This window comes from Clavelina lepadiformis, chromosome 8 (assembly GCF_947623445.1).
Source record: "Clavelina lepadiformis chromosome 8, kaClaLepa1.1, whole genome shotgun sequence".
Taxonomy (NCBI): domain Eukaryota; kingdom Metazoa; phylum Chordata; class Ascidiacea; order Aplousobranchia; family Clavelinidae; genus Clavelina; species Clavelina lepadiformis.
This window is the reverse complement of record NC_135247.1, coordinates 2,936,147-2,961,215: the sequence shown is the minus strand read 5'-3', so window position 1 is coordinate 2,961,215 and position 25,069 is coordinate 2,936,147. Positions and strand designations below refer to the sequence as shown.

Sequence of the window (25,069 nt, the reverse complement as noted above, 5' to 3'; positions counted from 1 at the left end):
TTGTTGTTATAATGACAACTTTAGCATGGTAAACTTGTCTCTTTTATGCATCGGTGCAATAGTAAAAGAAACCCGGATATTGATGATATCAAATTTTTATTGCATGTTAAAGTTAATTGATTTTACAAACATTGCGCCTAGGCTTAGTGTACACACAAGTGCACAACCAGATGGCATCACATATTGAGTAGTTGGGGTCAAGCATACAAAGGCATCCTGTGGTTGTGCACTTGTACACTAGACCTCAAATATTTAAAACTTAACGATAGTTAACTTGAAAAGTAAAGGAGGCAAATGTTTTGCAGGACAAACAAGATTAAAACAGTATAATTTATTAAGGAGGTGAATATTGGAATTTGAAGTTAATCATTGCAATAATGACACGGTTTTTAAAACTGTGTTTTATGCTCTCTGTTGCATCTTGGCAGCTAACACAAATTTTTGCCGAGGAAGATTACTACCAAACACTTGGTATCAGCAAAGATGCTTCATTGAAAGAAATAAGAAAAGCTTTCAAGAAGTTAGCCTTAAAACTGCATCCGGACAAAAACACTGTACGTATTAACTGTTGATATTAAATTCTGATATTAGCTTAATTTTTCCAAGATGTGGACTCAAGTTAATTGACTTGGTCTTGTGTCTTACTTGAATTACTTGACTTGCAACTGGTCTTGAATTAAGCATACGAATAAATTAACTTCAATATAACTTGAAAATGGGTTTTCTTGTTGACAAGTTGACTGTTTTAATCCGATAATGACATGATAAATATTTGTTAGTCGTTATAGAAAGTCTATTTGTTAGCCCTGAGGTAGACTCGACATTTTTGATTAAATATAATGAAAGGACTTGACTTGTGACCACACACTAAGGGCTTAAGATTTGACTTGGTAAATTTGACAAAGATTTAACGTTTGACGTAAAACTTTTGATTCAGTAATTTAAAGACATCCATGAAATCTTCATTGTTGATTTTGCTCTGTTACCATATATACTGTATAGGCTATACCGATAATCCATTTTAATTGTTGGTAGTTGTATTGCATAACAGCACTTATTACTTATCATGTATTGAATGCATATTACACAGTGTTTCATATAAACAGCGACTCATGTAAACAAATGTTATATTTAAGTTCTTGTACACACTCCACTTAATGCCACCGCTCTGCTAACATAATCAATTGACTGCTGTCCTGTAGATGGTCAATTTTCTGGGATTCTACTGTATTACATATAAGCACCAGTGCTTTTTGTTCACAATTTCCTTTTCGCCTTTTAGCTTACAACTGTCTATCTGTGCACTTTCAGAATGATCCCAATGCCCATGACAACTTCGTCCAAATCAATCATATTTATGAAGTTTTGAAAGATGAAGACATGAGGAAGAAATACGATAAATATGGAGAGGAGGGTCTCAAGGAAGACCATCCTGGTGGTGGTCGTTATGAAAGTTATAGTTACTACAGAGACGAGTTTGGTAAGACATGCTGATTTGCTTTTATGGTTCCATGGCTGTCTTAAGAGTTTTGTGAATAAATAATTGCTGGTTTAGCCACAAATTTAGGTTGTGAATTTTGCTAACTGGATTTGTTTGCCAAATATCATGAATAATAGATATTATTTTGAGATTATTTGAGTCATAGAAAGTTGATTGCCAACTGTCAATACTCAATACAATAGCAATGTACACATAGAGTAAATGGTTTGTTAAGTAGTATTTTGCTTTTATTTGTAAGAAAAATGGTAAAAATATAGTTAACGCACTTTTCTAAGTATTAATGATTAATATCTTATTTTTCTTATAGGTATATATGACGATGATCCTGAAGTGGTTACACTTGACGGAGGAGATTTCGGTGGGAATAACGATTAATGTCATCTAATCTGTTCTAATAAATCCAAACCACTTTAAACGTTTCCACTGCTAATAAGTTTTCTGTATTTGCATAATGTTATAGATGCAGCAGTTAACTCTGGAGAGGCTTGGTTTGTTAATTTTTATTCTCCCAGATGTTCGCACTGCCATGAACTGGCTCCAACGGTATGTGAACGAAATATTAACTGGACTTGGATAATATTTTGCTTATTCTTTAAAGCATAATGTTTATAATTTGTGAATTTAAATCCATCATGTTATAAATATGTTTATTACAAAGTTTAAAATGAATTATCATATTTGCTCATTATGCAGTGGAGAAAGTTTGCGGAGGAATTTAGTGGGGCCATTAATATCGGGGCTGTAAATTGCCATGACAACCGATGGGTGTGCAATCAAAATGGCATTTACAGTTACCCATCTTTGGTTATATTTGTCAAAAATAGGAAGGTGAGACACAAGACAACATGTATTGCTGACACCTGCATGTTGCATGGACTTAAAAACTTTATGAGTTGGATTTTCAAGCATGGCTTTTGCTGAAATTTTGTTTCAATGAACATTGACTTACTGCAGTGAAGCATGCTTCTGGTAAATAGACAGATTTTTATAACAAAAGATTACAGACTAGAAAGTTGAAGAAATAAAGTTTTCTACTTCAGTTCGTTAAAGATATCTGTCTGGCCATTCTATCTTGGATAACAGAAATGTGTGGTCTGTAAATTGGTGATTACACCATGTAGCAAGCACAAAATAGTTAGCAAAGTGGAATGAATCACTGTTAACTGTGTATTAGCAAGCTGTTAGCGTACTTCTTAATGAAGATTACTTTAGACAAGTTTTTGGCTGAGGTTTATGATGAGAGAAGATATGCCCCAAGTACTTCGAATCTTCCTAATATTTTAATTGAAAATATATTATCTTGCATGTTTTTGTGTTTTGCATGTTTACTTTTAATTTTAATTTGCATGTTCATAAGTGGAGAGAATTTGCTCAAGAAATTTCTGGTGTTATCAACATTGCCGCTGTCGAGTGCTCAGGTCTTTGATTCTCATAACTTTATCTTTTAACTCTACTAATTTTAGCTACTAATTTGCACTGATACTTTATTCATACATGCTAAACAATGAAACTTCGTGTTCTTAGGACGAAACAGGTTTTTATGCTTGAAGAGAAATATTCGGTATTTCCCCAATCTAATGATCATAAAAGCAAATACAGAGGTAAAATAAAAGTTTTTCCGAACTGGGTGATACCACTATATGGTGATGGGTCCACTGATAGTGTGTAGATTAAAACTGGGCAGTAAAATAGCAAAAAAACGAAAAAACTCTTTTTAATAAGTTTAATTTCGTTGATGTTTGATACCAGGTGTGCTAGAAATTTATTCTATAAAACGTTACTTAAGTCCTTTCTTGACAAAGGCTTTGGTTAAGTGATTAATAGGAAAATATTGTACAAGCAGGTCAATATGCTAACGTTGAAAATTCTCTTTGCATTTGCTTTATTGCAAACTTGTGTAGAAAGCCATTGTGGTGCTTCTATTAGCTTGCTTTGCTTATCTCAATATCATTGTGTATTCACCCTAACATTTCTTGTATTATGCACTGTTTGAAGTGTCATGATTTTTTTATTTTTAGCAGTTTTAATGCAAATTTAGATAGATGATATGACATTTTTCAGTAAATATTGATGCCAATTTAGTGTATGTATTGTAAATAGATTTGTATTTTGAAGTTTAGCTGAAAAACTAAAAATTCGATGATATAAAATGAAACGTTTACTTCTATAAGTTAATTACTTGTAACACTTTTTCCTTCTACTCATGGATTTATTGATAAGCATGATATTAAATCATTGTAATTATATTTGCCTAGCCAATCAAGTACCAAGGTGACAGAAGCAAGAAAGATCTTATTCGCTTTGTCATGAAGCACGTAAACATTGAGGTCAGTATTTTGTGTTCATGATTGTCACATTAATGATAATAGATTTGTAATACTTCTACATTTTTATATATAGTAAATTAGTACTGATTTTTATTTAGTGATATAATTTGTAATGCTTTTGTAATTTTATACACACCTGTAGTAATTAAAATTCATTCATCAATCTTGTGCGATTCAGGTAGTTGACTTGTGGGATGGAAACCTTGATGAGGAGCTGAAGAAGCATGGAGCTCTTCCTTGGGTTATTTCCTTCTGCGGCGAAGCTTCTGATGATGACATGGAAGGGGATTGCCCTTCAAGAACCACCAAGAGGAAATTGGCAGGATTGATGGTGATTTTTGCTCATTCAGTAATTTTAGTCTTGTGAGAATTGATGTTATCAGAAATAATTTTAAATAAAACTTTCTCAGCCTTAAGGTTTTCAAATCTTCAATGGTTTGATGAAACAATGTCTGCATTAAGAGTCTTGGATCAGATAGCATCTTTTATTACCACAATTTCCTCAGTTAAATTGTTTAAACGTCACTGTTTTTGTTACTTTTATACTATAAAAGAAGTGAAATTTCAATTTATCAAACTATAGAATGGCCTAGCATATGTTGGCTCCGTGGATTGTGAAACTTCAGAGGAATTGTGTAAGCGAGCAAACATCACTGAAAAACTGGGTGTCTATTATTACCCAACTGGAGCTTTCCCTGATGAGCACAATCAAATGCATCATTTCGATTCTCTTGACGCCCGAGAGATCCACGCAGAGTTTATGAACAAGTTGGTTCCTGGCATTCCTGAGTTTTCAACTGCTAAGCTACAGGTCCCTAGCAGTGAAAATTTGTGTGATATCATAGATGGTTTGCAATTTCATATTTCCCAGCGGTTATATGTTTAACTCTGTTTGATAAAGTAATTTTGTCTTTCACATAAATTGAAGTTGATGTCAACTGTGTAGACTGAGCAGTTGTGATAAAGGTTTAGGTTAAATTTACATTATTTTTTAGGCTTTTAATTATTGCTCACTATGCTCAAATAACTGTGTAGCTGGTTGTGAAAAGTTTTCTGATGTTATGTAGGCCATAGTGCAGAAGAAACGAGCACTAATTTTTGCCCAGTTTTCAAATGATGAAGTTGATGAAAAGGAAACAAGCCTTAAGAAATTACCAGCGCTTTTAAAGGAACATGTGAGTGCTTCGGCTGACTTCACAAAAATGCACTGACACAAGTTGTAATAGAGTTAAGCGTAGTCATTGAACTTGTAGGTGCATTTATTTTGCCAACGTTTACTTCATACAGAGTATAACAGTCGCCAAAGTGAAGTGCCAAGAAGGAAGTTGGTGCAAAGATAAACTACATTTGACCCAAGACGCCAGTATTGTTTTTAAAGGAAAGGGTCTGGATAATTTTGAAGTCTTTCACGGTAAAAAGAAGGAAGTTAATCATAAAACGATACCACATGACATAAAGCTCTTTCTTCAAATAAAGTAATGTCTAATGTTGTAAATGTACACTGTACAAATAATGTGCACTGTACACTTTGGTTTCCAAGTATTTTTATTTTCATCAGGTCGTCCCAACACCGCCGAGTTGAGCTCTTTTGCTCAGGAAAGCTCTACAGCCCGTGTTTTAACTTTGAATCCGAGTTACTTCAACGATGGTGTGATGGCAGATAGCAATCGGCTTTGGTTTGTCGACTTCTTCGCGCCTGTGAGTGCTTTGTGAGAAATGGCAGGAATACTATCGCCATAGATCATATTTGCTGTACTGGTGATATATTGCCTTGGCGATTCTACTTCTGCAATGCTCCAAGAACTGCTCAAACATTCCCATAGAATATCTTCCGGAACATTTTGCTTGGAAATCACGAAAATGTTCCATAGATATTGAGAGAAATTTTTTTTTTGCAGTGGTGTCCACCATGTCGAGCACTTCTTCCCGAGCTCCGAAAAGCTTCTAACAACCTTAATGACATCAGCTTTGGTACGGTTGACTGCACAATGTTTAAGGAAATTTGCAGTGAGGTAATTCAGAGTTGACAAGACAAGAAAACTCAGATTTGCTGGAAATCTACTACAGAATTCGATGTTATGTTACTGTGTTAACACATATGTTTGATGTTAAGTCACTAGCATCGTAATATAATGGAGCAATAATGTGTTATTACAGCATTTATCTATGAATTAAAATTTGTACAAAAGTTTAGTGTGTAGTTTCCAGTCATTGTAATGTATCGGCTTTGCAGTTTGGAATCAATTCGTATCCAACCACGAAGTTATTTAACCAATCAAAGATCACAGAGTATACGGGTAACCACAATTCTCATGGAATCTTACAGTTTGTTCAGGTATGAGGCCTAGGCCGTGCTAGAAATACCAATTGCAATTTATTATGTAATAAATTCGTATAGAATTACCCAGTGAGCACATTGCTCTACAACAAGCATATTTTATGTAAATCTGCAGGACCTTGTTAGTCCGCCTTATGAACACTTAACTCCGAAAACATTTGAAGCAATGGTACAGAATCGCGAACCTGGTATTACGTGGATAGTTGATTTCTATGCCAACTGGTGTGGTCCGTGTCGTCAATTGATGCCAGAGTGGAGAAGAATGGCAAAAGTTGGCGTCATTGTTTTATTTTGATAAATACTTAATTTAGTATTTTAAGCTTTCATTACCGTCATTAAGACCTTGATTAAACATCTTTGAATTTGTTTCTTACCAAACAAACCTGCAGCTTTTTCAGTTTCAGCTCATTCCATTGCTTTTCTTTGCAGATGTTATCAGGGATTGTACATGTGGGAGCCATCGACTGCGCAAAAGGAAACCACAATCAGTTCTGCAAACGACAGATGGTCGATGGATATCCTGAGATTCGTCTCTTTCCAGCCAAGAAGCATGTAAACTCCAAACCTCTTTACAGTGTCTATGACGATTGGAACAGGCATGCTAGTGCCTTAGCGGGATGGGCGCTCAAGTATGTCGTTAACTTTTGTTTGATCTAAAATCTCTTGCGTTATTTTGAAACCCACACTTTTGCAAGTTGAAGCTGTCTTTCTAGTTTCGTTCCCAATGATGTCGTCGATATGAAACCTAAAGATTTTACGGATGGTTTGCCTTCGGATGAAAGTGCATGGTTGTTAGATTTCTATGCGCCCTGGTGTGGTCACTGTCATGCCTTCGCACCAAAGTTTGTGTTAACCTCAATGGTAAGATGGAAAAATTTCAGTGGCAATCTTTTATGGGTCTAGTGGTGTTACCAGCAATTATTACCTTAATTATTTTTGAGCACATTTTAAGCCTTTTCGGCTGCGTCACTTTTTTCCGTTCATTGGCGCGTGATAGTAGCAACTGGCTTGATTTTTCAATCCCACCACACTTTTGACGAAAAATAAAACGATTGAATGAAAACAGACCAAAAAGTGCTTGCTCTTTTAGTAACGATTTTTAAGCTGATTTAAAAAAATGAAAACCCTGGTTTATCTCTTCTCATTGTTCATTCAGAGGTTCAAGGGAAGAGTAAAGTTCGGGAAGGTGAACTGTCAGCAACTTCCTTCAGTTTGCAGTAGGGCGGGTGTCCATGCCTATCCCACCGTGTTCTTTTACCCACCAAAGTCACCCAATAAAAAGAGGCCTGCGAAAAAACAAATCGATTCTCAAGTAATTTGCTCTTTATATTTCTTATTCATATGAACCAGATCAGCATTTTTTTTAACAAACTCTTAATCGACTCAGTTTTGACGAAAACATAACAAGTCAAAAGTTTGACTTATCAAGACCTCGGACAAACTCTCATTCTCAACTTACATTCTATAATCGAAACATTTCACGCTACACAACCAGTCATGGTTATTGTTCTTAACAAACACAGAAATATTCTGTCGCATTTCGTGAATGTATTTTTATTTAACTCCACAATGTTTGCGGCAAACTCTCAAATCTCTTTTCTGTAATAAAAGGAGCCGGAGGCGATTACAAGGATCGTGGATTCCTACATGGACGCGTATCCCGACGAAGCAAAAAAGAAAACAAAATCAAAGAAGCACAAGGTTTGTTATTTAGCGTATTCTTTTAGCAGTTAGCTGTGCCTACGTTTGTGCTTCACAGCCAGCAAGTTATGAGCAAATTGGGTAGGTGGACCAGTTTGGGTGCTGAATTCACTGATTGCTGCCAACTCTTTTTTAACAGGACGAGTTATAACAACTTCTATGCCTCTTTTGTATTGACACCCATTGATGCAATGGATTTTAGTAAAGATTTTGCACGTCGTATGAAGCAATATGAAGTTACCTTAGTTAAGAAAACAACAAGCAATTTTCTCCGGCCGACAAGTGTTTCTGTTGTTCTATACGACAACACCAAAGTGCTTACACAAAAGAGTTTTTATTTTTTTGCATTTAGGTAATTTTTCTTTGTTGACGTTTCATAATCCGTGTTGTTCCATATTATCAAAAAATTGTGGGTAGCAGGTTGAAAGTTGCAATGTTGTTTTGAACTCACGTTTTCACACTCTGCGGTGAATCATTTGTTCGTCTCTGCTGTAGAATATGTTCGTTTTTACGGTAATGTTGGTTAGTGTTGGGCTATGTGCATTATCTGCGTCGAAAAAACTTTCTGTACAATGTGTAGACGGTTTCGCCAAATCTATGATGCCTTGTGCGACACTGCGTGTTCCTCTTGTTTCTGACTTCAGGCATAAGAACAAAACGCTTCACTAGATTCAGACGTAACAAACCTGAGTGTTTTATTGTTATGTTAATAGATGTTGGCTGAACAGTATTAACCCAATATATAGGCTAATAAAATAGCAAAATTCACACTGCAGTAAGGCTAGCACTCCAGTCGTTAAGGTGTAAACTTTTATTTATTCGACATAAAACTGTTGTTAAAATTACGGTAAAGGAAGTCTACCGTTCGGACATCAATTTTATAGGTAGCTACAAAACAAAAACTATCATTGCCTAAACATACGAACAAAATGAAGACAACACTGAATTTAAATTGCGTCTAAGCATTGCTATAATGTATATTCAAGATAAGCTCAATGCACTCCATTTATGCCTAATATAGACCTGGCACAAGCCGGTAAGACACCTTGGCCACGTATTTTTGCCAGTGCTCGCCGTACTTAGCCTGGCATCGATGCTCGTCACGATAGATCCTATGAACTAGTAACACTGTCATGAAGATCATGTAAAAATACGGCAGGATATGTCCCACCCCGCAGCACAGGCAATATGCCAATGACTGAAAATAAACTGTGTATTTTAGCGTTGTTACTGGTTATCAGCTAATTATTTCTAGCGCTAAACCCGAATAATCCGTCAATAGTTTTACTTACAAATTCAAAGATACTATTATGTATCAGTGCAACAAGAAGTAAACTTTAATTCATCATAATAAAAAGTAAAAAAATTCCTAGGTTCAGCAATTGACCCTGAATTAAGTTTTCAAAATCCGGAGTCATTTTGAACTCGACAGAATTTACACTTCAAACATCAAAAACTTACCCCCATTAAATCCCCGGTGTAATTCATATGGCGGGCTACCCCCCACCAACCCGACGTCAGCAAAGAACTCTGATGACATCGTCCGTCGGCTGACACGTAACTGCACTTGATGTACTGAGCTTTCTTTCCTGCGCAAAATGTTGAAACAGTATAAAGAGGGCTTGGCTCATTCTTTGAAAAATTTTGGTTTTGTTAAGCTTTCGCTTCACGTTTTGGTGGATTTTCGGCCTAGTTGCTATGTTCTTTTCGCCAATTAAACAATGCCGGGTTAACATAGATTTTAAAAAGAGGTTTCAGTGCACTTCATTTTGTTTTTGTTTCAAAGGAAAACATAAACATAAGGATTTACAGGAAATGCCAAGAGTGTCAGCACATCACTTTTTCCCTAAGGAAAACGCTCTATTGAAAATCTTACATAAGCCTCTTCAACGTTGAGCGATGATTTTACACGCCTGATGACGTTGTGGCTTTGGAATTTGCTACACGATAAAACTGTAGTTGCCCTTATTATGATACCGTACTCACCCCATATAACACAACCTTCTGGGTTCGCCCTGAACCGGTCCTTCTGGTAGTTGGTCGAGCGAAAAATAAAGTATCCAACAAGACCTAGCAGTAAGATAAGCGCACACTTAACTGTACCAAGTTGTACTGGGTAATAAGCCAAGTAGAGACCCTGAAACATAAAAGCAGGCTTAATTTTGGCTAATCAATGACAAGTAGAGCATTCTAAAATAATGTATGACCTATTGCTGACAGAAACGGTAATAAGCTTAACACAAACAGACGTCAGCAATTATTGTTAATGATCAAAATCACATATTTTTACTTGCAGATAAAATAACGCCCTGGTCACACACAACATTTGCATACACACTAGACTCATGCGACAAAACATATCAAAATAACATTACAGGACTTTATCTATAAGACTATAATTACAGTCCACTGTGTGGCTAATTACTTTGGCCCATAGGAGGCAAAATACGTTACCTGCAGCGTGTACATAAATGGTAGCCACACAAAATCACCCCACGCCAAATAGAAGCCGAAATGGTCGTGACAGATGTCGATGGTTTTCAAGTACCACGCTTCGTTCCAGAAAAAATCAAGAACGTATATTGCTTGTAACATGTTCAACAATATCATAGAATCGCTCACAAAACCGTAGGTTTCTTTCTGGTACCAAGCAAACGAGAGGTTGATAATAGTCCAACAAACTATGCCTGACACAAAAACGTAAATTTAAGTTCACAAACATGCTGAAGTTATCGTAATAAAAGCATTCTATGTCGGACAAGAATTCTAGTTAAATTTGTAGCCGAACGTGTTGAAAATTACTGGTATCATTCACATGAATTTCCTAATGAGCATATCGCTATGCGAATGCATGTGTGGCATGCTGAATGTTTTCGTCCAAAATTTACTCGCGCTTAATTAAACCACATAGTGCTTGCAAAACTACTTTGCGATGTATTTGACAGTCTGATTCCGGTAATCCGATCTTGGGATTTCTGTCAATCCGTTTTCATAAATCAGGACAGAATCTTTGTTCAAAGGCATCCTTGTGGTTTGTACCTGGTCTGCCGTTGCAAAATAATTTGAAGTCAAAGATTTTGCCAATTCTTGGGTTAAATTCGATGCCCATAGTAAAGTCGTAAATAAAACTGCCGCTGAATTTGCAATCATCGGCACAAGATGGAAAAAGATGGCCTGTGAAAATAAAAGACCAAATTTCAGCAAAGATCCACAAAGTTAAAAATGACGGTCTTAACACCGATAAGAAAAGAATTAGCATAAAGCAAACATTTCGTTACAATGCTTCATACGCATAGCTTACCTTTCACAAAAGAGAATACGGCTAACGAATAACCAAAAATGTTTGCAAAGATCATGAAGGCTCCCATATTGTGAAATACTATTGAAGGAGAAAAGATTCTCCACTTAAAAGCGTTCAGAAACCACAAAAGGTGAGTAAGAAGCCAGGCCTAAAGAAAACAAGTAACAGCGTGATCGTCATTAACAAAAAGCAGAATATTCAGAAGTAAAGAATGCCATTTTTCAGACTGAAGTTAGACCGATTGCTGGCTGAAAGCGGTCGACTGGAGACATGCTATTTATTGTAGCTTGAAATCGAAAATCATTTTTGCCTAGCGTGTTACGCAATACTAAGCCAATGGAATACAGTACCAGTGAATTCGCTGTTAGCATATAGCCTACTGGCTGCATAAAAGCCAACGCATCATGCTCACCATTTCTTCGAAAATGGTGAGCATGATACGTGATTGGTTTGCTAGCGGTTTATGAAATATTTATGCTACGACCGCATCAGGCGCTGACATGTGAGCCGTGCATTAAACACTAATTTAAAGGCATCTGCATTATGCAACGCTTGTAACACGCCATCGTTTGTGCTCGAGATAAAGGAAAAACCAGTGATTATTTCACAATCACCTTTCTAATCCAAATTAAAGTTCGGTTCAAGCTGTTTTGTAGTCTTAACAGAGCAAGCTATGACTAATTGTTTACCTGGAGCCCGTTGATGTTGTAATCGTCAACATTTCCAGCCGGAGTAACTGCGCCCTTTTGCCAGCCCCCTTTGTACCCAGGTATGACGTAATGAAGAACATCGGGAAGTAAAGATAATATAACCTTAAAATGATTAATATGTTTAACGTTTGCTTTGCTTTAAGTGTGCTGTGCCCGTGTCATTAGCATCTCCATTAGCTCAAAGAAGTATGCGACTAAACTGGTATGACACCGTATCATAAAGCTCATGAAATTCCGGCGACTTCACATGCTGTAATGATGTTGGCATAAATAAATAACTTTCACACGTTGCCTGCGGTTGGCTGTTTGATGACTCAGGTACATGAGTCATGGTTTTAAATTAAAGCTACAATCGACATAGTTTTGTCTCGTTTTCACCAACCTGCCACGCGACCCAAGAAGCATAAATAATTCCAGTCTGTACTGAAATTTGGGGAATAACCGAGAGGAAAGTCGTCACGTTGAGATTGTCGAAGACAGCTGTAAACGTATGCAGCAGACTGCAATCGTGCCGAGTGCAGGAAATATGAAAGAACATCGGAAAAAGCGGACAGCCAAATAAAACAAACATACATCCCAACAATGTTCTGAAGTCCACGCTCCTGCGAATGGTCGGAATCGGAATACAGTTTAACCCAATTCCAAGCACTTAATGACTATATATATATTTATTATAGCGACTCGAAGTAGTTATTACCTATGCGCCAAAAATTTTAATCGCAGGTTTTAACTAAAAATTAGTAATTAACCGTTACTTTAAAGGGAGCGTATGGTCTAAAATTATAAGTTTTTTCGGCGCCAAAACGCCTTATTCCGATGCTACTGATAAGAAACGATGTCTTGTGGCTACATAATTACCATTTTCCTCTGACTTAACTTACCAGGCTCTGCCCCACTGGGTATTGCCAAAATGAGATTTTCCATTTCTTCTTGGCACTCCATTACTTTCCTTCGTGAAGCCGTTGTTGTGACTGTCATTCTGCCGCCACCTTAATCCATGCCCATTTACTTTCCCATTTCCATTAACAATTGTGTCTGAGCTATGCATGTTATTTGGTACCTAGCAAACAGCATATACATTGGTTCAAATTTACTTGATACACGGTAACTAGTTTCTAAACTGCAGTCAACCTTACATCACCTTACGATCACGCCACGTTCGCCCTTTTAAACGCTGTTACGCGAACCTGCACAAGTGCAATCTTGAACGACTGTTTGCAAAATACAGCTGCCGCTAACAACCACTTCAAATGCTTCAACGTTCACGTTGGCTAGGGCTTGCTTTCAAACAACTTTGTACGTTTGTAGCCATAAATTGCCAACGTATCTATGTCTCTCGCTAACTGACGTACGCATAGCAAATGGACGAATGGGAAGTGCATTTTGATGTGCTGGAATGCGACAAGCAATAAACATCTTGCCTACTATAAGCGCATGTAGAATTAACGTATTCATTCGTTTGAAAGCTTGTCATCGGTTTTGTGCCTTCCAGTCGTGGACCACTTACGTTTTTTTTTATTAAACTGAAAATTTATCTGAAGCTTTATTTTGTTGGCCACACTCTTTCAACAAAACTCTCTTTCTGCTTTGTTTTTCTCATATCTATGGTGTTGTCGCAGAAAATAAGTAGTATATTGCAGAGGCTTACTGCACCTAATATTCCAATGCGGCTCACACCGTACAATGATGTAGCCTACGGCTTACGATCAAGGGGGCTGAAATTAATTTTAAGCACCAACACATGCGGTTTACAATCGGTCGTCTACTTATGTAGGCTTTAGCTAAGTGGGAATTAAATCGAAGCGACCGGAATCTTTTGTAATTACTGTAGTTGGATTTTTCATTGCTAAAACACACGATTATGATTCAACGTTCAGTTGCGTTATGCAAACGACGCAAAAACGTGAACACGTATGTTTTAAAGGCTGCCACTATTTTACTGGAAAAAACTCGTCCGTTCGAAGCTATTTTTACAGTTTCCTGTTAACCTAACTCAAATGTTTTAAAATAGCAAGCTAAACCTAACTTAAGTTTACCTTCTAATCTAAATCTAACTCTAATAAAACCCTAAATAACTCAAATCAACTTTTTGCATACGCATTCTCCTAACCTAACTGCCTATCTTATCTTTATGTGTCTGCTCAAAGCGACTTGAACAAATCTGAATTACAAATCGATATCTTTGCTCATTTTTGTTGTTGCATTCTCTTATGAGCTCATCGATTACGTAATTGCGACCGAACAGCAAATATCTGCTTCAGACAAAACTCAGAGATGTTGCAAGATTAAAAAGAGATAAGTCAAAATTTTCAGCTTATAATAATCATCGCTACATTTTTTGTCATCATCAGCTTAGCATCAGCCTCTTTGACAATGTCTTTCAGCATGAAAAATGTAGTAACGAGAAAACCTGTTATTTTACGAAAATCTTAACGACTTGTTTTTGCCAATGTAACTCGCTTTAGAAACAGCGTTTTGTTCAACTTTGTGATCAGATTACAAAATCATGTTACTGTAAGATGTTAGAGTTAGTATAAAGTTACTTGCAAAGTAGTTATGCAGTAAGACTGAAATACTAGGTGGCACTGGGAAATCTCAGAAACTGTGTCCCACAAGTCAAGCTTTCAAAATTCTATTCGACTACTGCAAACATTTTAAGTCACGCTATCTTTTTAGGGTTACGTCACGATCGATCATTACATAATCAATGAATCACGTGACCACTACATGTTGGTGCCTTTAGGAACCGCATCACGGGCAGATTTCTCTCATAGTTTTGAGTTTATTTAGACAACTATAAAATAAAAAGTCATGCTGCTTTATTGCTTTGTTGTCGTATTGTAAAAATGCCTATTCACTGGTGGATAGAAAACAGCAAGAAGGGGTAATACCATAGAAGCTTTTGAAACCTCGTGTAATGAACTGATTTCACGTTTTCAGTCTTTGCCGTCGCAATGCTAAATGCCTTGACTGGAGTATTCCGTTATCGTTGCTCGCACCCTTTTGTGCCAAAATATTATTGCCACGTCAAGTGTATGTCGGTTGTATACAGAGCATATCAAGATAATCCGTTATGTTTACCAGTCAGCAGTTGCAGCTTCCTAGCCAATTTTGTCTGTGAAGTGACATGAATTTGCATCTCATTTGCCAACGTTTTGGTCTAATGAAAATGATGCTACTTTAGAAAACATGACTTTTTAAAAAACAGCTGGTTTTGATATTTAGAACTTAGTCTCAATTTTTAAACATCAATACAGTATTATTATCACAATCAATATTATTTCATTCAAAGTTATATGTCCTTTATATCCGCACAGCTAAGCTTAGCTCCAATTAGTGGTTTATCAGACTTTGCCTTTTATTTTCGCTTCTACTTCAACCTTTCTGACATGTTAGAAAAAGAGTGATTGACCAGCATCATGCTAACATGGAACCAACACACTTCCAGTTCTACTGAATTACTTCTAACATAAAAGTTAAAGAAATTGTTAGGGTTGTATTGTCATCACCAAACCTTATATCGAAATGATACTCGCAGAGTCGTAATAACTCAAGTCAGTGACTCGACTCGTGTCACTTTTTTCGAAGACTCGGGTTTCGACTCGAGTTTCTTTCTAAGAAAGTACAAAAATGACTCGACTTGACTCGAGTCAGGTCTTTTTGACTGTTTTACGTTTCAGCACAAAAGTAAAACGAATCTCTATTCTTGAGTCCGTATACATTAAAGTGTAACTTAAAATGATTATATTTGTCCACGAATGCGTACTTTGCAACCAAATGAAGCAAATTTTGTAATAATCCTAAAAGTTTGTGGTTGATGGAAAGGGTGTTTTTGGTTGCTGTTTGGCTTGGATTTGAATATTAATCGTCTAGACTTGACTCGAGACTTATTAACCAAAAGAATCGACTTGCCATTCGAGTTTGATGACTTACGACTCTGGATATTCGTCATTTCTTTGTCGATACATATATATCTGTGAAGGTTGGCGTTAGGCCACTCTAAATTCAAGACGAATTTGCGACCAATTATAACGTCACAAAAGCCCGACGTCTCACGCTGCACACAGAGCGCTAGGAGGCAGTTGGAAGTAGTCACCGCACTGGAAGGATACGAGTACAGCGCAATGCAGGTTATCATTTCAGGTGTTAAGATAGATTGTTTATTTGTACAGTGTACATTTTTGTCAACTCTGTATTCTTTTTAATACAAATACTCTAAAACGTTAAACTATTTAGTCAGGCTTTTTCCAGGTCAATAAAGGTAATTTTTTGGAGTTTTTAAGTCAATAAAAATTTGCCATATATTCATGATTGAGTTGGCTAAATCTCACTAAAAATAGTGGATATGCTTGATAATTAATTTGTGATACAAGCTTTTTATTTTTACAAACGTGTGAACCACTCTTATACGGTATAATACTATAGTTTTGACTTTTCTCCATATCTAAACGGTGACGAGTTTATTTGATCGTATTCAGTTTCCAAAAATATTCATATTCAATTTTGTCTGCAATTAGGTTATTCAATAGGGCGCAATTAACGGTTGTATTAACCTTCCATTATATATAAGAAAACTACTTAACTATACCACAATTTCCCTTTCGTGAGCAATTAGTTAGCAAGTACGCATCGTGAATTTTGTATAAAAATCACGCTTAGCGCCTCAGATATAAACGACAAATTTACTAAAAATTTTTATCTACTTTCAGTATATCTCCTGATTATTGCTGAAGGGTGCAATTTTACGTATTTCGTTTTAGCCTCCCTCCACCCAACTATACGTTTCCGATGTCTTTTTTTACATTGCTTGTTTATCTTCTACAAGTTTTCACTTTTCGCTGATGGCGATGTGGAACTAAGGAATCAGGAAAATGAGGATCTCGGTCCCTTAGTTTGCTTATTAGTTATCTTTAGCGTTCAATTCCTTTTGAGCATTTTTGTCTACTGGATGTTTTCAATTAAATTACAGGTGGCAAGACATTTCCATGAAAAATAGCTATATATGTTTAAAAATGCACTTATTGCTCAAATTCTGCTGATACTGTGCAAATTTATGCGTTCAAATAAATGCGACGAAATCAACAACAAGGTTTAATTAAAAGCATGTAAGCACTGTCTTATTTTGTTTTGCAAAATAGCTTAAAAAGAATACTGGTCTACATAACCATTGCTAGGCAATAGATACACCAACAACTCCAACTCACATTGTTATTATAGTATATCGATAGGTGATAGGTCACAATATAATTGTTACTACCGGTAATAAAGTTGTGTATAAGTGTATACATGTCACTTGTACTATGTATACAGTCAGGCTCGCACAGGTTAATTATTAGCTAAAGCTTGAGGTATAAAACAGGTTTAACCGTTGTTTTGGTGGATCAGATTATTTACTTATTCGCTTTGACAGAAATTCTCATCTACCGTAGCGGATCTTCATTTCAACGAACTTTAGAGAATAATTAACACGCCACGGAAGCCAATCTACACCTCCTTCGTTGTTATGGGCACCTCGAAGATATTTTCCATTCAGGTTGCTGGCACCGGCGTAACATGCTTTGTACCACCACCCGCCGTTATAACGATCACTGCAGTGAGTATTTTTAGCGATGTCATTTCTTCTATCAATGGTGGAAAACTTCATTCCAGATAGAGGGCCCATGCCGTCACCTAAATTGGACAACAAGGTAACTATTATTGCGGATATCTTGCAGGACAAGAAGCAAACTTCAGTTTCAGTTACAAACGCACCCGCATCTCCATCGGCGTAGCCGCTCACCATAAGTTGATAGTCGGTATCAGCCGAAGGAACAGTGAACATTTTGTGGAAAAATTTACCCCAAATTAAATATATGTGAATTTATAAATGAAGATCCGAAAATGAACACTAGCACAATGAATTGTCATTAATTACATAACATATTACTCGTATTTTGCAAATCGCTTGTTGTTTTCAAAATCTTCAAGATCCACTCTAAGTTCGGTCACAAAGTTTCCAAACAATCGGTTTAATTTGTCCAATCCTAATAAAAATGTTGCAATCATTTTCCTGACGTTAGTTGTTGAAATATTTACCTTGATTCAAGTTCTAGAAATTCATTGCTGTTTGTAATCGTTTCAGTGCATTGTATGTGGCTAAGACTTCTAAGAAACACTTATTATTTACAAAATCTAAGTGTGGGGTCTTTTATCGTAAAACATATTTCTAAATAGATTGATTTATGATTTTCAAGTATTACCTAACCAAAATTCTCCTTCAAGCTGACCGAATCCCTCGACGTAAGCTTGCCAGTTACGTCTAAAGTCCACTGACCCATCCATTCTTCTTTGAAAAACCTTTAAACAGAAACAGTTATTTCCAGCAAGTACAAATGTACCAAAACTCACGAGTATACTGAAAATAAGTTACCATCCATCCACCACCGTCAGTTTCCATGTCACAGTAAATTCGCAATCCTTCAGGAATATCGACGGGGAAGATCGGGTATACCCCACTCTCTGTGTAACCAGCCGCAAGGATATCTTGGCAAGACTTCGCTGGGCCATCTATAACATAATTTATATAGTCTGTAATATTTATAATCATATTAATAAAAATATTAATAAAATAGTCATAAACTTGTAGTAGTAGTTTAAACTGTGATTGGAGAAGCATACTGCTTATTATATCGCGAATATATGTATAGATTGTGACGATTACGTCACGAGTCATGAGTTGTTTTCAAAATGCTGAAATTTTATTTTTGGGATCTTGCAATTCAGTTGTTGACCGGGTTTGAATTGTCTTTGATGACGTCAGATAAATAACCTCGCTTGAACTGGTGTGCCACATATAAATACCGATATAATGTTTACAATCTTTCCTTTTTACCTTTGTCACTTGTTACCAAGCGCAATGTAACATTCAGTAAGCTTTGCCCGAAGGTGAAAGCCTTTGTGTCTAATAATAAATAAAAATGGGAACTTTATCATTTGGTAATATGCATAGACAGAATTTAAGCAACTAACAGCATAGTCACGCCGTTTGAGGAATGAAAACTCATATCATCGAAGCAGAAGCAAAGCAAGTTGTCATCTTCAATCGTCCTCGCTCATCCTGTAACAACAGCCGCCAGTGAAGCCGGTCTTTATGACAGATATGTATGTTGTGTAATACTTCACACAAGTAATACACAAACAAACAAATATTTGTCATAAATTGGTAACAAGTGGAAACGGTAAAAAGGGAAGATTGTAAACATTACTTCGGTATTTATATGTGGCACACCAGTTCAAGCGAGGTAATTTATCTGATGTCATCAAGGACAATTCAAACCCGGTCAACAACTGAACTGCAAGATCCCGAAAATAAAATTTCAGCATTTTCAAAACAACTCATGACTCGTGACGTAATCGTTCACAAGATATACAGTATTTTATAAACAAGCTTGCAGCAATTTTGATACAAAACATCGCACCTCTACATAGTCGTTTCGCACCTCTACATAGTCGTTTCCTTTTTTCGTTTCGAAATCTTCAAACTTTATAACTATTTTTGCATTTCTTCTAGTTTTTATCCTCCTTTCGCACTCGGTGTTGCGAAGTACTAAACTGAACCAATAGGCGTTAAAAGACTTCCACCGCAATCTGCAAAATGAAATCAATTTAATAAAAGCGGAAATTATAAGCGACAGGTATCTTTGTGGAATTTTAAACAACAACTAGACATACTGGTCAATAAATGAAATAAAAATCTTGTCCATCAGCGCTCGCCACAGCTCCAAGCATCAAATAAACTAAGGCAAAAACTCTCATCTGGTGTTCTTCGAGGCAAGCAAAAGTGTTTCCTTCTTGTGAATAGGTTAGACACGATACGAAGCCCTCGTATCTTGATTTGATGTTTTTACAAGAATCTTCTACCTTTTATAACCAAATGTTACTTGAATGGTTTTTCCTTAGCGTACAGCCATACAAATCTTTTTGCATTTGTTTCACAATAGTCCAAGACGAAAACCGTTTTTTTATGTGATACTGTATAATGCAATTCTGTAAGCGTATAGTACTGAATGGAGCGGAAAAATAATCCCCACGGAAATATTCATTTTGGAAAAACATTTGTTAGAAAGGGCAGCACATACAGTTTTTCTGTAAAAAATAATTTTTTGAAATCGTTGCTGCTAACATAAGCTGTAGTTTGTTTTCGTAAAATTCTGAACAAACAACAAATTAAGTGAACATAATGCGACAGCAAACAGCTTTGAACTATTTGTGTTTAATTATACAATAATTTTTCAATTGTTTAAACAGTTCCTTACAAACTGCTCAAGTGAACTTCAGCGATTATTATGACATGACAATGACTCTGCCACCTCCCAAATCAAAGTAGACTTATTAGTCGAACATTTTTGCAGCAAAAACCATACGATATCGAAGGCTATGCATAAGATGCACTAAAAGAATAAACATCTAATGATTTAATTATTATAGTTCTACCTGTACATATATGTATAGTCTTTGTTTTTACAAATAACTTAGAATCAATGTAAAGTGCAACGAACAGCACAAAGTCAAAAGCTAGATTGTGTTTGTCTAAACAGGTTTAAAAACTTAGTACCAAGACTGCATAAAACATCGAAATTGAATTGTTTTAAAATCCGTTTTTATCAATTTTAAGATCAGTTTGAAAAACAAGCTTCTATATGGCTTTTATTAAATCTAGCTTTTACGTTAGACATTAGATATATCATTTACTTTTACTGTGCTCTGAGGACAACGTATTGTGCAAACTTATCAGAACCTTTCAGAACTACAGATTTGCTAAAAACAGGTTTGTCGTGTGAATTACACAACTAGAATAGCCTGGTAACCTGTTCATAATTGCAAGCAGGTTTTGCAAAAGCCTGCATTACTTTGAATAGTTTTTTGTTTCAGCCATAAAATCTGAATTGAGATAAATATAAGTTTGACGAAAATATGCTATGATGCTGTACCATACACCGCTAAACTACTTTCAGATAAAGATGTATATATACTCGTCAACTTCAACACAATAACCACAATAGATGAAAAATAAATACAGTCGACTCCGCTTAATTCGAACACTTTGGTTCCGCTCACTTTTGGCCGAATTAAGCGGAGAAACGGCTTTGTCCGTATTAAGCGGAAAATCAATTGTTCGTTTCATGGTCATGCGTAAAGGCAAACAACGCATTTAAAATACTGTATTGTTGCGTAATAAATGAATTGCACCTGCGCTATACTGCAGTAATTGGCACTGATTGCATAAAACGCACAAGAGTACGAGTAAATGAGTACGCATAAAACGCACATTCTGAGCCGCTTCCTCTTTAAACCTCGTCCACGAAGCATAGTCTCTTCACGTTGTTCACGCAGATTTGCATCATTTTTCTGCCAATCTTGCAAAGTACTTTTTGATATCCCCACCAACGCAGCTAACTGCCAAACTGTCAAGGAAGCGTCTTCATTTTTTTCTTCGTTTAGTTTAGTGAGCAATTTCACTTTTTCTGCTAAACTTTTCTGTACCATTCTGTTCTACAAGATGGTCGCAATGGTACCGAAGTAAAAGCGACTATAAAGCTGGCAAGGCCTTATATGAGTTCATTGTCGATTGTTACCGCATGAATCGTCATTGTTTCACCATAATCACTCATAATGCAATCGCATCTTGTGTTAAAACCAACCAAGTACTGTTTATTGTTTCATAACCTAACGATGTAACGATAGGAATTGCAAACCTGTGTCCGAATTAAGCGGAGAATTGTCCGAATTAACGGGAGTTTTTTTACGTTCAATTTTTACTTTTGTTCCGTTCCCGAGCATTTTGGCCGAATAAAGCGGTTGTCCGGATTATCCGGTGTCCGAATTAAGCGGATTCGACTGTACAAGCAAATCAGACACATCGTAGGCTGATACTGCGCTTCGCCAACTGTACTACAGGAGCACATAGGTTTAAAGTCATTTACAAACGTAAAATACATCGAGAATAGCACGTTACGGTCGCTATAAGCTTAGACTCTGTTTGACTTGTTTAAAAATTGAACATTGCAAGCTGCATAGAGAACCAACATTTTCACGCTCGTCATGCCACAAGTTGTGAAGTGTTTTGTTATGAACTATTTGATTTAGAGCTTCAGATAAATGTGTCTTCACACAAGCACGAATTTTATGAAAACACGTGTTTTAAACTTCTAACTCTACTGGAATACTGAGCCTGAAAACTCACCAAAATGTTTTCCGGATCCTATATAATTGGTGGATTGTCTCCCCAGATCTATGCAACGCTGACAAGGAAAATACTTTTGTTATAGGGATTAGGCCATTCAGGATTTTATCATCGAAAAAAGTGTTTCAGGTAAAGGGGAATACGAAATAGACAAGGATATGGGAGTGTTAGAGCAAATTATATTTTTTCTTGGATAAATAGTTTGCAAATTTAAATCCTACCTTAAGTTATCCATTTTCTTGTACAAGGACAAGTTTTTAGTATTTCTGTATGCATGTTTTGGTTCAACTTTATATATTCACAGTATAGATGTTGTGTGTGTCGCATGGAGTTATTTGCTTGTCATACACTTTTAGACATGAGTATTTGTAGCGTGCTGTAGTTGTGTGCCTGTATGAACTATATAGGCATATTGCATACCCAAAGTTTATGTTTTTGCTCTCGAAGGCTACGTTTCTTTTCATATGCTTTAGTCTCAGTGTAAAAAGTGAAATAAATCAGGGTCGGTTTGTACGATCTAAAGTAATTTTTGGTCTTAGTGCATAGAGTTTTGATCCAACGTTTCACTTTGCATTTGCGCTATATACACCATAATTACATGCCTTATTTAGGCCTTTCCTCCCCGAAGCAAGAAATGCTTCTTGCATTAGTCCACCCCTTAATTGACTTGTTGGAAGTTGCGTGGATCATTCTATTGTTGGATGCTGTTGTGACCAGCTTAGTTGTGGCCAGGTTTTGATCAGCTTAGTTTTACGGAAAGTTAAAACAAAATTAATGCTTTTTTTCTTTCCGAGAGTGACTTATTTGTATACTTATAAGGCTCAAAGTTCAGCTGAAGTGACTAGCCGTAAGCGGTTCCTGGACATTGAACTTTTTACTTTGCCTTGACGTTTTTTCTGTTACGTTAATATACCAGACAAGGACCGCGTGTATTTATCTATAGCCCATATCGCATCGTACAGTAAACCCACTGTAATATGTTCTGTCCGTATAGGCAAACGAGGCTGTGATCTTTCGTGCATTATGTTGTACCTGGGTCATATATACGGTATATGGATTTTATAAAAGTTTTAGGCGAATTACAAAGGGCTTTGTTACAAGAAAAGACAAACCGCAAAACATTTAGCGAGTAGCATCGCTATCAACCACGCTAAAGCTAACTCACATGACGTTTGAAAATCCGCAACTATTTTACAAATATTTAATTGTTTATATGCTTTGGGAGCCGACTGTAAGATGACCGCATTTGAATGGACATGACATACACGGGAAATATATTGCTTTAGAGAAGTTTGAGCAGACATCTCTTGCAGAAGAATCGTTCCTGCCGTTAAGGTGTGACTTTGATGCACATCCACAACTGCATGAGAATGTGTTGCTTGTTCTTCTTTCACGTGAAGCGCGACTGCTTGCAGTTGACACCAGGTCCTAAAATTTTCACCAACCCTCTTTATTTTGACATACACAACCGCATGATGTTTGTTACTGGTGATTGTGCGTCTGAATTACAGCAAAATAAAGGTCGATGAATCCATCGAAATCACATTTCAATTTTCATTGTTGAAGATTGACGAGACTGCAATGCAGGAATTAAACTTTCTCGTAACCCAACCGCAGGTGTACTGTGGTACAATAACCCAGAAATATTTTGTTACAAATTACAATCCGCTTCAAACATCATGTAAAAAAAGGTAAAGAGCTTGTATTGTTGCAAATCAGTTTTGAAAGCATTATGCAATATAATGTCTCAAAGTCTTAGCCTTGTTTTGTATCAACGATAATTTCAAATGCAACCATAGAAATAAGTTTGCTAAAAAAAGTTATAACCTAAAGTTAGGTTCTATCCTCAATATAATAGGACCTTCGATGGCTATCGATACAACTTGATGAAGAAGTAGGTCTTTCAAATATTTAAACATTTTCGTTTCACCAAATCAGATCTATTCAGACTCGTTTACGTCAAAAACGTTTCTAGTATATACCTTTAACGACATCATCATTTCTGACTGAATACTTTTTATCGATTAACCGTTTCTGCGGTGTTTTTTCACAGAAAAGCTTCTGCGTATAAGTTCTTGTTAATGAAGCTGTACATAGACAGGGCGTTTTCGTTACTGATTCCTGATTGGCTGTGATTTCAAGTACGTAATCCAGTTTAACGTGAAGTCTATTTAAAATGTGCCGATGGCAAAAAATGCAAAAAGGAACAACGTGGCAGTTAAACAAACAGCAACTTTCAGGCTAAATATGCTGACGTTTTTCAACATAAATATCACTTACAAATCTTTTACTTCGATTTACATTTTTTTGTAATTAGAGACACATTTTTATCTCAATAATAGAATAAAATCATCACTAAAATAAGTTAAAAATAGCCGGAATAATTTTATAAAATACACCAGTATAAGTTCAAGTATTTTTCTTACTGTTTGCTATAGATATGAATGGTTGGTTCTAGTCTTACTTTCTTTTGCTACGGTTTTTAATTTCTTACTACAGCATGAACACCTCGGTTTAAGAGTCTGCTTTTGCGTACCATTGTTCATGATTCCTTTGGGTTGCTTTTATTTGTCCCATTTTTTTTATTTTATTTTTTAACTAATGAAAGTTGAAGGAAACAATGACAAGCAGGACTTAGGCTATAACACAGTGTGAATTGACGTACAACTAATATGCTTTTAACAATCATCAAACTTGCGTTATTTACATACATACAGCATATTGTAGTTATAATACAGTATTGCAGTTATTGTGAGTGTGGCTTTTAAAAGTTATCATATTCGAATTGGATACTAAGTTTTTGTCAAGGCGATGGAAACGATCAGTTCTAAACTGAGATGAACTATTCGCAGGTTTCCTTTTTCATGCTAAACATATTTCTATCTAATTTGAAAGTCACATAGGTTAATACATACGTTCTTGAAGAACCTTTGCTTATGAATTTAAAAACAGTTATAAAACTCATAATT

The 25,069-nt window shown here is 36.1% G+C and overlaps 3 protein-coding genes and 1 pseudogene across 4 annotated transcripts; 1 reads left to right on the top strand and 3 right to left on the bottom strand.

Annotated features, from left to right (window-relative positions):
• Window positions 1-290: 290 nt before the first annotated feature.
• LOC143468825 (dnaJ homolog subfamily C member 10-like) lies at window positions 291-8,480 on the top strand. Of its 2 annotated transcripts, XM_076966250.1 has the most exons (19): window positions 291-554; window positions 1,312-1,480; window positions 1,809-1,859; window positions 1,962-2,044; window positions 2,195-2,329; window positions 3,757-3,828; window positions 4,007-4,159; window positions 4,412-4,639; window positions 4,896-5,003; window positions 5,116-5,239; window positions 5,387-5,526; window positions 5,727-5,840; window positions 6,062-6,163; window positions 6,282-6,437; window positions 6,596-6,795; window positions 6,880-7,027; window positions 7,323-7,478; window positions 7,778-7,867; window positions 8,007-8,480. In XM_076966250.1, the coding sequence occupies exons 1-19, from the start codon at window positions 378-380 to the stop codon at window positions 8,016-8,018; spliced, it is 2,418 nt and encodes an 805-aa protein (XP_076822365.1). In that variant the 5' UTR covers window positions 291-377; the 3' UTR covers window positions 8,019-8,480. The 2 variants fall into 2 exon arrangements, with proteins under 2 accessions (XP_076822365.1, XP_076822366.1); XM_076966251.1 differs by lacking the exons at window positions 291-554; window positions 1,312-1,480; window positions 1,809-1,859; window positions 1,962-2,044; window positions 2,195-2,329 and adding exons at window positions 2,596-2,919; window positions 3,026-3,102.
• Window positions 8,481-8,663: 183 nt separating this feature from the next.
• LOC143468826 (7-dehydrocholesterol reductase-like) lies at window positions 8,664-13,187 on the bottom strand. The gene is made up of 10 exons (XM_076966252.1): window positions 13,020-13,187; window positions 12,760-12,938; window positions 12,261-12,480; window positions 11,858-11,980; window positions 11,169-11,316; window positions 10,907-11,041; window positions 10,322-10,554; window positions 9,854-10,004; window positions 9,329-9,456; window positions 8,664-9,065 (listed from the first exon to the last, which is right to left on the bottom strand). The coding sequence occupies exons 2-10, from the start codon at window positions 12,924-12,926 to the stop codon at window positions 8,880-8,882; spliced, it is 1,491 nt and encodes a 496-aa protein (XP_076822367.1). The 5' UTR covers window positions 12,927-12,938; window positions 13,020-13,187; the 3' UTR covers window positions 8,664-8,879.
• A 4,107-nt stretch (window positions 13,188-17,294) lies between these two features.
• On the bottom strand, window positions 17,295-17,699 carry LOC143468629 (techylectin-5A pseudogene; annotated as a pseudogene).
• Window positions 17,356-18,464, bottom strand: LOC143468625 (veficolin-1-like). Its single transcript, XM_076965953.1, has 4 exons — window positions 18,288-18,464; window positions 18,118-18,214; window positions 17,630-17,901; window positions 17,356-17,548 (listed from the first exon to the last, which is right to left on the bottom strand). The coding sequence occupies exons 1-3, from the start codon at window positions 18,462-18,464 to the stop codon at window positions 17,801-17,803; spliced, it is 375 nt and encodes a 124-aa protein (XP_076822068.1). The 3' UTR covers window positions 17,356-17,548; window positions 17,630-17,800.
• Window positions 18,465-25,069: the final 6,605 nt, after the last annotated feature.